Source organism: Mobula hypostoma, chromosome 8 (assembly GCF_963921235.1).
Source record: "Mobula hypostoma chromosome 8, sMobHyp1.1, whole genome shotgun sequence".
NCBI classification, from domain to species: Eukaryota; Metazoa; Chordata; class Chondrichthyes; order Myliobatiformes; family Myliobatidae; genus Mobula; species Mobula hypostoma.
In genome coordinates this window covers 127,428,388-127,440,941 of record NC_086104.1, presented here as the reverse complement: position 1 = coordinate 127,440,941, position 12,554 = coordinate 127,428,388, and the positions used below count along the sequence as shown (strand labels likewise).

Genomic DNA, 12,554 nt, shown 5'->3' with positions numbered 1-12,554 from the left:
CCCTCCCTCGGTACTACCCCTCCCTCGGTGCCTCCTCTCCCACAGTGTGACTCTCCCTCAGTGCCACCCGTCCCACAGTGTGACCCTCCCTCGGTGCCACCTCTCCCACAGTGTGACTCTCCCTCGGTGCCACCCGTCCCACAGTGTGACCCTCCCTCGGTACCACCCCTCCCATGGTGTGATCCTCCCTCAGTACCACCCCTCCCACAGTGCGACCCTCCCTCAGTACCACCCCTCCTACAGTGTGACCCTCCCTCAGCACCACCCCTCCCACAGTGCAACCCTCCCTCAGTACCACCCCCCCCCCAGTACCACCCTTCCCATGGTGTGACTCTCTCTCGGTATCACCCCTCCTACAGTGTGATCCTCCCTCAGTACCACCCCTCCCACAGGGCAACCCTCCCTCGGTATTACCCCTCCCACAGTGTGACCCTCCCTCGGTGCTGCCTCTGTCACACAGGGATGCACCCTCAGCACCCCTCCCCCCACAGTGCACTATGAACCCATTTTTCAAACGCTGCCCTGTCCTCGAGTCAGGGGCAACTCAAGAACCCAGTGTTAACATGTGGCCGTACAGAGATGGCGTGGGGGGGCGGGGAAGTGATGTGAAGTTTTCACAGCAACTAATGACCAGCCTCCGACCAGCACCCAGATGCCAGGGGAACAATCAGCCACGTTGCCTACCTTCCCGACAGGTTTGGCAAGGCAGGCACTTCTCCAGCCCGTTCTCCCACTCCGTGTACTCCTCCCCTGCCGCGCAGGGCTGGCATTTTGCACTGTCCAGGTCCTTCTGACAATGCGCGGCCACGCGAGTTCCTGCAAACACAGGGCGGGCAGTCAGTCGACACACCGAGGCAGGTGGGGGTGTTTGGCCGCGGGGGACGTGGGAGGTGCCAGACGCCAGTGGACGGCCTGCCCTGCTGTGGCCGTAAGCGGGCGTCTGCGCCCGACCACTGAACTCGGCAAGTCTATGGGGCCCAAGTCAGGAGCAAGGGTGTCACAGTAGCGTAGGGGGTCACTGTAACGCTTCACAGTGCCAGCGTTCGGGTTTAATCCCTGCTGCTGCCTGTAGTAATTTTGTACCTTTTCCTTGTGACCACATGTGTGTGGCACGTGGCCAAGTGGTTAAGGTGTTGGGCTCACAATCTGAAGGTCGTTGGTTCGCGTCTCGGCCAAGGCAATGTGTGTGTCCTTGAGAAAGGCACTTAACCACACACTGCTCCAGTCCACCCAGCTGAAAATGGGTACCGGCAAATGCTGGGGGTTAACCTCACGATAGACTGGCGTCCTATCTGGGGGTGTCTTGTACTCTTAGTTGCTTCACAGAAACCAGCATTAGCACCGGCCTGATGGGCCACAAGGCTGGGACAGACTTTGACTTGTGACTCTGGGTTTCCTCTCGATGAAACAGTTTCTGCCCAGATTTCAGAGACATATGTGTTCGGAAGTTAGAAACTGGGCTGCCCCCCGATCGTGATTGATGCGAAGCACCGTTTCGATGTACATTTGACACAAAGCTAATCAAACCTAGTTACTTATTACAAACAGGGCCACTGGGCAGAAAGGGCCCAATAGTACGGAATCCAGTCCTGAATGGTTCTGGGTCTCCTATCCCTCCTATCACTAGGCTCTTTCTGAGCCACAGGGTTCAGAGTTCAAGTTTATTTATCGAAACATGTTGCTTGCATTCACAGCCTCCCGGGCAGCCCAGTTTCTGGCATAGCATTCCAACATAGCATTACCCCTAACTTCCGAACCCATACGTCTCTGAAATCTGGGCGGAACCTGTTTCATCTACGGATCGGGCAAATGCAAGCAGGCATTTTCCCCACTGCGTTGCCATGGGTCAAGGGTGAAAGGTGAAATGTTTAATGGGGCATGAGGGGCAGCTTCTTCACTCAGGGTGGTGCAGATGTGGAACAAGCCGCCAGCAGGAAGTGGTGGGCAGCGGCTCGATTTTAACAGGCAAGAGAAATTTGGACAGGTACATGTAGGAGTACGGAGGGCCATGGTCAGGATTCAGGTGGATGGGACTAGGCAGAATAATGGTTTGGCATGGACTAGATGGGCTGAAGGGCCTGTTTGTCATGCTCTGAAACTCAAAAGCAGTAAAGAATCTAGTCACAAATTTCAGGTGTTCAGATCAGCCAAGCAATAGCAGCTGCTGTCCTGAAGATGACGTTAAGACGTTGCTGTGGGGAGATGGTGGGACCGATGTTAGGCTCACAAGGGGTCAAAATTGGCAATGTACGGATCAGGCCACCGGGCCAGGACCAGTCCAGGCCTTGCCTCTGCTCTTGAACCAGCAGTTCAACCTGTCCGTACAAGAGCAGAATGGTCCATTCAACAACCTACCTGCCGGGCATTTTTTACAGCACAGGTGACTCCTCACAGCGTAATATTCCTCCGTGACGCAATCAGGATGTCGGACAATCCGGTTGCGATAACTTCCCTGAATCACTTCTCCCTTCACAGGGTCCCCGTGTGCAGCGAGACCCACAGACAGCCCTACAGCAAGACACTGAACAGAAGAACGATGATTAACACAAGAGATTCTGCAGACACTGGAAATCCAGAGCAAACACACACACACAAATTGACGGAGTGGAAAACGTTGCAACAGGTGCCATCGCTGCTTCACAAGGGTGGTATTAATCCAAAGTTAAGCCTTGTGATGCATGATGGAGAGCTGAAGGAAGATGCAGAGGAACTTCTTCCCTCCTTTAACCTTTCCAGGGATCAACTTGGATCATCATATGCACCCATGGCCACTTTATCACCTACTCCTTAAAACACAGCGCTGTCGTAGCCCATCCACTTCAAGGTTCAACATGTGTGAACAGACATCTTCCACACACCACAGTTACGACGTGTGGTTATTTGAGTTACTGTCGCCTTCCTGTCAGCCTGAGCACCCTCTGGCTATTCTCCTCTGACCTCTCTCATTATCAGTGTTTTTGTCCACAGATCTGCCACCCACTAGATGTTTTTTTTGGTCTCTCGCACCATTCTCAGTAAACTCTACAGACTGCTGGCACATGAAAATCCCAGGAGGTCAGCAGTTTCAGAGATACTCAAACCACCCCATCTGGCACCAACGATCATTCCACTGTCAAAGCCATTTGGATCACACATTTCTTCCCTATCCTGATGTTCAGTCTAAGCAACGACTGAACCTCCTGACCATGGCTGCATGCTTTTATGCAGAGTTGTCTGACAACTGGCTGATTAGATGTTGGCATTAGCAAGCAGGTGTAGCGAATAACATAGCCACTGAGTGCATATTTACACGTGTTAGGAATTTGCTGTGGTGCGTTGGCCAGGGTGTGACATAATCAGACATCCCACCTCTCCCGGAAGTTCCGGGGGTCTCCCACATATTACTAGTGACTCCCTGATGCCCACAAATTAGATACAATGTCCTGGAAACCAATTTTTTTTGAGAGCGAGAGAGAGAGCGAGCACGAGAGCGTGAGAGAGAAAGAGCGTGAGAGAGTGAGAGTGATAGAGAGCATGCACAAGAACGAGCGAGAGAGCATCCATGAGAGAGCGCGAGCGCGCCATGGGACAGTGTTCCAAAAACAGAAAATATAAAACGTACGTCACCCCAGACTACACTAAAGTGTACCCCTGCCTAATAGGGGTCAAAAATAATGACAGTGTTGCTCACTGCACTGTTTGCAACAGTGACTTTTCTATTGCCCATGGTGGGTTAAGACTGTAAAAGACATGTTGAGGTGAGTTTAACGGGTGTCATTCGTTCATTAGCATAGCTAACGTTATTTAAACTAGTTGGCCAGCTGCGAAGGAGCTACTCTATTGCAAACATCCCACCTCTCCCAGAAGTTCCAGGAGTCTCCCGCAAATTGATGGTGCTACCTCCCTGAAATGAGTTTTTGCAGGGTGAGATGTCTGCAATAATGTAATGGCCACAACATCACAGTTCCATGTACTGATCCAATTCATCACCTTTACCCATAATACTAACATTAAAATACACACACTTCAGACTATCTGACCCATCATACCGGTTGTTCTGATTTTGCCTTTCAGTACTCACCCCGACTCTACCTTCCAAGTCCAATCCTTCACTTACTGACCTGTTGCTCCCATTCCCAGCCCCCTGCAAAACCAGTTTAAACCCTCCTGCATAGCATTAGCAAACTTCTCGGCCAGGATATTGGTTCCCCTCCAGTTCAGGTGCAATCCATCCCTCTTGTACAGGTCACCCCCTTCCCCAGAAAAGGTTTCAATGATCCAAGAACTTGAAACCCTGCCCCCTGCACCATCTCCTAAGTCACTCATTAATCTGTGCTATCATCCCATTCCTACCTACACTAGCCTGGGGCACCGGGAGTAATCCGGAGATTACTACCTTGGAGCTCCTTCTTTTGAGCCTCTTTCCGAACTCTATAAACTCACTGCGTGGGACCGCTTCCTCTTTCCTGCCTACGTCGTTGGTGGTGATATGTACAATGACCTCTGGCTGTTCACCTTCCTCCATGAGAATGTACTGGAGCCACTCCGAGGCATCCTGGACCCAGCACCCGGGAGGCAACAGATCATCCTGGTGTTTCTTTCGCAGCCACAGAATATCCCGTCCGCCTCTCTATCAATTTCCTATCACTAACGCTCTGCCTGTCTTTACCCTTCCCTGATCAGCCTCAGTGCCATTAGCCTGGCTGCTGGCTCCCTGATGGGTTATGCCCCCCCACACACCCCCAGCAGTATCCAAAGCAGGATACTTATTGCTGAAGAAGAAGAGAAATTGCCTTTGAACTCACAGGGAGCAGAGGCCATCAACTTTTTGCTATTGATGTTTCTGTAGCAGGCAATTTCTTTTTCACAAGGTCGAGTTGCTAGCTCGACGCTCAATCCAGCACGGATGGAAAGCGTGCCTGGGGAGCTGGCTGGGTTCGAACAATAACAATATCAATAACAATACAAACCGAGATTAAGATAGATATGATCAAAATCATACATATTGTTAAACTAGCGTAAAATATATAATAAAAAGAAACCAGTGATTCTCCTCTTATCAGTTCATGAAAAGGAAGGAAAAAACATTGAATTTTAACAAAAGTCCTAGATGAACTGCACCAATTACTAGCAATTCTCAGCTGCTGGGAATACCTTTCATTTATACTTTCCCTTTCTTCGTGGAGCCACAAGAACTCTAGATGCATCAGCTGACACCTAGGGGAGGGAAACCATTCCTTGCCACAGCCTTGTCAAGTGCACGCCTTCCGCAACTGACACTCTAACACCAGAACCTGAGGCCACCTGACCTGCAGTAACAAAGCAAATGTCTCTCCTAACCCTGCTCAAACCCCAGCCTCTCCCTCCTCTGGGAGGAGCTTGGGATACAGGCATAGCAGCTGTAGGCCAGTGGGCCGTCATTCAAAGCAATCGTGAATGTTCCATCTAGCTCTCACGTCGATACTGCTCCCAAGAAGATAAACTGGATCGCCTTCGTCTGCGGCTGACCCAGGGAGAGATGAGGAACTGCTGCGTGCTTGCTCTTGCAGAAACATGGCTCACAACATCCAAGCACCATTAATTTTCAGGCCATGCCACTCAGGGACTTGCGCTATTATTGTTTTTTGTGACTGTGTGTGCTGTGTGGTCTGTGTGACCGTTGGTACTGTGTTTTGCACCTGGGGTCCTGCAGGAACAATGCTTCATTTAGCTGTGTACATGAGTATGGTTGAATGACAATTAAACTTGAACTTGAACTATATTCCTGCTCACCCCCCACACCCCTTGATGTTTCTCGTGTGCAGATATCCATCCACCATCTAAAATATATTCAGGGTTATGGTCATCACCATCTTGTGTAAAAGGGTTACACCATCCTTCCAACGTCTTCCTCAATATCCTGAAACTCTGACCCCTGACCTTGAGTTATTTCACGCTCATTATTTATTGCTATTTATTGATATTTGTATTTGCATAGTTTGCTGTCCATTGATCCTGTTTACAGTTACTATTCTATAGATTTACTAAGTATGGCCACAGAAAAAGAATCTCAGGGTCGTAGGTGGTGATGTGTATGTAGTCTGACAATAAATTTGACTTTGACCTTGACCAGGTAGCACAGTCGGGTTGTGGTTGGCACAGAGCTTTACAGTGCCCGCGACCCGCGACCCAGGTTCAATTCCCGCTGCTGTCTGTAAGGAGTTTGCATGTTCTTCCCGTGGACGCGTGGGTTTCCTCCGGGTGCCCCGGTTTCCTCCCACAGTCCAGAGACATGTGGGCTAGTAAGTCGGAGACGTGTTGTTGGTGCAAATGAGGCAGTTCACTGCACGTTTGGATGTAACTGCGACAGGCAGAGCACACTTTTCATCTTTAGATCACTACCCTCTCCCCCTCTACGCCAAATAGCCCCGTAAAGTTTGTCCCTGGGCTTCAGGGTCACCGAGAAGTACAGCACAGAAACAGGCCGTTCAGCCCATCAAATCCTCGCTGAACCATCTAAACTGCCACCCACATTGGGACCACAGCCCTCCGTAACCCCACCATCCGCGTACCTACCCAAACTGCTCTTAATCGTCGAGATCGAGCTTGCACGTGCACCTCCTGCACATTTCAGCACCAACGCTGCCTTCCCATAACGCTTGGCATTCTGCAGAGCGCAGTGAAGGCTGCCCAGCACATCGCGGGCCTATCCTTCCCTACCCTCGGACGTATCTACCTCAGGCGCTGCCTCAAGAAGGCAACGTCGAGCAAAACATCCCGTCTTCTTGCAGCTACCATCGGGCAGGCGGTACAGAATCCTGAAGTGCTTCTCTTGTGAACGCTGCTTCTGTGACACTGTATGTCCGCTATGCTTTTCACTGCACAGTAGAGTTAAAGATTAGTTTTATTTGTCATGTGTAGTTGTAATGCGTCAGTTGCTTCAGCGACCAACCCCATTCGGGAAGGTGCTGGGCAGCCCACAAGTATCGCCAACATAACATGCCCGCACTTACTAACCCTAACCCATACATTTTTGGAAATTGCAGACACGTACTTGTTCAAATGACAATAAACTCAACTTCAATTCTTCTAAACCCCACTGAAAAAGGGAGTACTTGACCCCTTCTGTCCTCACTCAACCCCTCTGTCCGACTAGGAGCCCCTCTGGTGAACCCTCACCATATTCATACCCTTTCCTAGATGAGAAGTCCAAAACTGAGCACAATATTTCTTGTAGTGGGCGGACAGCTTTTGTTTTTTTTGTACTTCAAAGCTCTGCCAACGAAGGCCAGCGTTCCATTCCAGGAAGCACCTGCTCTTCCTGCACGTTTGCTTTCTACAACTGGTCTAACAAGGCAGTCAGATTTCTTCTGAACATCCCGGGCTGTTTCTTATTTAATTCATTCTGGTTAAAAAAAAATGATTTATTTGCTCCAATCTTCTGTTGACACACCCTTCCTCGCATTCCTGACGCCCACCCGCTCTTCAGCATTCCTCCAATCCTGGGCAAGGAACCCCCCCCCCCACAAAGACTTGAACATGATTCCACAACCGGTGTGCAGCACGATTAGTGCAAGGTGAAAGTGTCGGCCAATCACGACCCTCTCATATGACACTGGTGCTCGACACCATTGAAATTCCAGTCCGACAGGGTGACAGTGAGCGTTCCCTCAAGGTATGGCATGTTCCTTCACCAGGAGTAGCACTGTTTTAGTCTGCAGGGAGTTCCACTACTCGAGACACAAGTGTGTGGACTGTGTGTCCAAGTACTGTTCCTGTTCCTCGGTCAGGAGGAGGAAATTGGTCCCAAGCGGAATTTCAGATTTGCGGCCAACTGCTGAAAGCTCCCCTGCAAGAACATAATAAGCAACAGGGCCACTCTGCCCTTCATGCCTGCTCCAATGCCTCGAGAAGGCAGCGTCCGTCAGAAAGGACCTTCACTATCCAGGGCACGTCACCAGGGACGAGGGACAGGAGCCCAAAGACCCACATTCAATGCTTCTTCCCCTCTGCCATCAGATTTCTGAATGATCCATGGACACATGAACGAGTCACGAGCAGCCAACATCTTCACCTTGCTCGTCCTGCTTAGCATTGTTTGTTTCAATGGGTACATTTAATGTCAGGGTAATGTATACAATATGCATCCTGAAACTCCTTTTCTTCGCAAACATCCACAAAAACAGAGCAGTGCCCCAAAGAATGAATGACGGTTAAATGTTAGAACCCCCAAAGCTCCCCCCAGCTCTCCCCCTCGCATAAGCAGCAGCAAAGCAACGATTTCACCCCCCACCAGCAAAAAGCATTGCCCCCCCCCACCGAGCACTCAAGCGTGCAGCAAAGCATCAATAAAGACACAGATTTGCAGTATCCCAAAGACTACTCGTTCACCCAGTATTCGACATACCACAGGCTCTCTCTCTCTCCCCTAATACGGGAAAAAGAGGTGTCTCCATTTCACAGCGAGAGGGGAGACATAACAAACCAGCTCGCTGATTTATGATCTGTTGCATACAAGATATTCTTATTGTAACATACAGTAATCTTTATGTATTGCGCATAGCTGCTGTCACTAAACGTCAAATTTCACAGTATACCATACATCAGTGAAAATAACCCTGATTCTGATGTTCGTAGCTAACCCTCAGCTTAAGTCACACCTCCCTGCAATAACTGCTATCCCTCAAATCCCTTAAAACCAAGTTCTGTTTTAAATATCCTCAGTGACTGAACCTCTTGGGTACAGAGTTCCAAAGTTCACCACGTTCTTTCCCCGAGGACACGACCCTTTCCTCTGCCAGGCAACAGGAAGGTTGAAGTGCTCCTTGGAACTGAGACTCAGACCGAGCTGCAGGACACCCAGGGACCCCCGGACCGCTCAGTCACCGACATTACCGTTGCCCCGAAACAGGGGACAAGAGAAGTTTGAACAGTTGTTGGACTAGCGCAGTCAGACGCCAAGGGGAACAGGGAAGAACGCAGTAAATCTCCAACATTTCAGAAATCCCAAAACTGCTATACATGACTCAGTAGATGATATTTACCTCAATCCTTTCTAACTCACTCGGGCTCTGAGCCTTGCAATCAATTCCAACCTTGCTGCCTTGAATCCTTTTGCCTGTTATTCATAATAGTACCATAATGTTCTATTCACATTGTTTTGCATATTATAACAAATATCTCAGTGAAGTTTGTGGATGATGTAAACAAAAAGCCAAGTTTGCAGACAATATGAAGCTATGTGGAGGGGCAGGTAATGTTAAGGAGGCAGGGAGTCTGCAGAAGGAAATAGACAGATTAGGAGAATGATCAAAGAAGTGGCAGATGGAATATAGTGTAGGAAAGTGTATGGTCATGAACTTTGGTAGAACAATTAAAGGCATAGAATATTTTCTAAATGGGGAGTAAAATTCAGAAATCTGAGGTGCAAAGTTACTTTGGAGTCCTTGCGCAGGATTCCCTGAAGGTTAACTTGTAGGCTGAGCTGGTGGTAAGGAAGGCAAAGGCGAAGTTCATTTTGAGAGGATTACGATATAAAAATAATCACCATGGGTGATTTATTATTCTCTCAACCCCATTCTCCTGCCTTCTCCCCATAACCTTTGATGCTTTTACTAATCAAGAAGCTATCAACCTCCACTTTAAATATATCCAATGACTTGGTCTATGACAATGAATTCCACAGATTCACCAACCTCTGGCTAAAGAAACTTCTCATTTCTGATCTACTGAGATGTCCTTCTGTTCTGAGGCTGTGCCCTCTGGCCCTAGACTCTCCCCCTTCTATCCTCTCCACGTTCACCTTTTCAATATCACTGCACAGCAATTTTTTTCAAAAGTGTTGCTTCCTCAGAATTGTTTTTTTTAGTTATGATGGACTGTTTTTAGCTGAACACAAAAGTAATTTCAGATTACTTGTTATCACATAGAAGATTGAATGGTGTGCCGGTATTGGAGTGGGTCCAGAGGAAGTTTGCAGAAATGATCTCAAATTGGAATTAACTACTGGAATTTATTGCAGATACGAGAGAGAGTTTGACTTGTGTTAATGTGATCGCATGGCTTCCCAGAATTCCAAAAGGAATGATGCCAAGAATTATCCCATTTTCCTTTTTAATAAACTTTTTTAAAAAGTCACGAGGAGAGCGGAAATTCCCTGCAGTAATTCAAAGCCGATAGAGAAGGCTTCCCCTGTTCACGGCATAAAAAGGACTTCAGCACAACCATTGAAATGTGAAAAACAGCATTCTTATCAAACAATTCGCAAAATACTTCAGAAAGATCACACAAAATTACCTTTGATGAAGGTTGGCATTTGTCTGCTATGATTAGTTGAGGATTAAATATTCAGTGGAAACTTAAGAAGAAATTCATGGCACATTTTACAGTACATGGGAAGGTGCCCATTATAGATGCTGGGGAGGGATGGGGGTTGAGGGGAGGGGGCAGCTTCAAGTTTAACTTCACCCAATGTGCGTCCCTCAGAACTGCCCCCCCACACCAACCCTCCCTCAGTAAAGCCCCCTCCCACAGTGTGACCCCCTGCAGTAAAGCCCCTCCCTCAATGCCATGCATGAAGACATTACTTTAATTCACCTCGGCCATCTCAGGAGCACTGAACTCTCGTGCAGGAAATGCGCTGAAGGAGATGTAAATGTGTGTGTGTGTGTGTGTGTTTGTGTGCAGTGAGTTCGAGGGTGCACCCTCCCACCGTCAAAATTACTAATGGAAACTTTTGGTCAGAGCCCAGGGCATGCAGGTAAACTGACAGCTTCTACTCCTCTGGGTTTTGTGTGTGTTCTACTCTTTTCTTCCATTATGGTGAGCAAGTGCATAGCTCAGACCACACCTCATGTCATCCCAGAGTGAACCTCATCTCTTCCAAGCACCTCCCAAACAGAGAGGGGACAGGAGTGGACCGAGAGATAATTGTACAGAGGATCACCAAAGCTGATCAACACCTCCACCAGTACCTTATCAATTCCTGTCAGTCACTTTATGTACAGACACCCCTGTGCCCTATGTCAGTAGTCCCCAACCTTCGGGTTGCGAATCATGCAGGGGTGCAGCGGTAGCTGGAGCGCGCCCAGCACATCTTTAAGAAAAAAGCCAAAATAAACAAGCTAATTAATTAGGTGCCGCCCGGCACGTAATTAATTAGCTTATTTATTTTGACATTTTTCTGTGCTGGGTGCGCTCCAGCTACCGCTGCGCCCCTGTATGATTTGCGACCCGGAGGTTGGGGACCACTGCCCTTTGTCACATGTACATACAATCAATCCATATATGTAAACTTCATTATGTATTTATATTTACTGGGTTCTTATTAATATTGTGTTCTTTTTGTTCTGCATTGGATCTGGAAAACAATTATTTCATTCTCCTACAACTTGTGTCCTGGAAATGACATCTTACTTGGTTAATAGGGAGCTTAAGGGAAAGAACCATTAGGAGGCAGTGAGCATAATATGATGGAATTCACTCTGCAGTTTGAGAAGGAGAAGCTAAAAGTTAGATGAATCAGTGTTACACTGGAGTAAAGGGAATTACAGAGGCATGAGAGAGGAACTGGCCAACATTGATTGGAAGGGAACACTGGCAGAGATGACAGCGGAGCAGCAATGGCTGGAATTTCTGGAAGCGACTTGGAAGGCACAGGATATATACATCCCAAAGATGAATAAAGTATTCTAAAGGCAGGAAGACACAACCGTGGCTAACAAGAGAATTCAATGCCAACATAAAAGCCCTCATTGCTAGGGGGAAAAGCTCTGTTCAATGCAGGTTGGCACTTCCATTGTATCCTGGGTAATGGACTTCCTGACTGGCAAAGCACAGTTAGTATGGCTTCACAGCCTGTGTATCAGACATGGCTAGAAGCAGAACTGGGTTCTGTAGAGGCTTCCTTCCTGTTTACCCTGTATACCTCGGACTTTAGGTACAACACTGATTCACCGCAGAAATTCTCTGATGACTCATATGTGGGGGAGGGGCAGGAAGTGCTGAGGAAGTAGAGTGTTTACAGAAGGCTTTAGATTAGGAGGATTTGCAAAAAAGTGTCAGATGAAATACAGTGTCGGGAAGTGTATGGGCATGGACTTTGGTAAAAGAAAGAAAAGTATAGACTATTTTATAAATTGAGTGAAAATTCAAAAATCTGAAGTACAAAGGGACTTGGCAATCCTCATGCAGGATTCCCTCATGGTTAATTTTCAGGTTGAGTCTATGGTGAGGAAGGCAAATGTGATCTTAGCATTCATTTCAAGAGGACTAGAATATACAAGCAAGGATGTAATGTTGAGGCTTTACAAAGCACTGGTGAGGCCTCACTTGGAGTATTGTGAGCAGCTTTGGGCTGCTTGTCTAACAAAGGATGTGCTGACATTGGAGAGGGTTCAAAGGAGGTTCACAAAAATTACTCCCAGACCAAAAGGCTTGTCATATGAGAAGTATTTGATGGGCCTGGGCCTCTCCTCACTGGAGTTCAGAAGAATGGGGGGGGTGGGGGTGGAATCTAATTGAAACCTATCAAGATGAAAGGCCTCAAAAGAGTGGACGTGCAGTGGACGTTTCCTGTGATGGGGGAGGCTAAGATC

General features: G+C 48.1%; 1 protein-coding gene across 1 annotated transcript in view; it reads right to left on the bottom strand.

The window, feature by feature from the left end:
* LOC134350919 (tumor necrosis factor receptor superfamily member 1A-like) overlaps positions 1 to 12,554 on the bottom strand; it is a 55,200-nt gene that overhangs the window by 29,610 nt on the left and 13,036 nt on the right. The window contains exons 2-3 of the mRNA XM_063056758.1: positions 2,356 to 2,521; positions 685 to 816 (exon numbers count right to left, since the gene is read on the bottom strand). Of these exons, the coding sequence (XP_062912828.1) occupies positions 685 to 816; positions 2,356 to 2,521 (298 nt within the window). The remainder of the gene's footprint in view (positions 1 to 684; positions 817 to 2,355; positions 2,522 to 12,554) is intronic.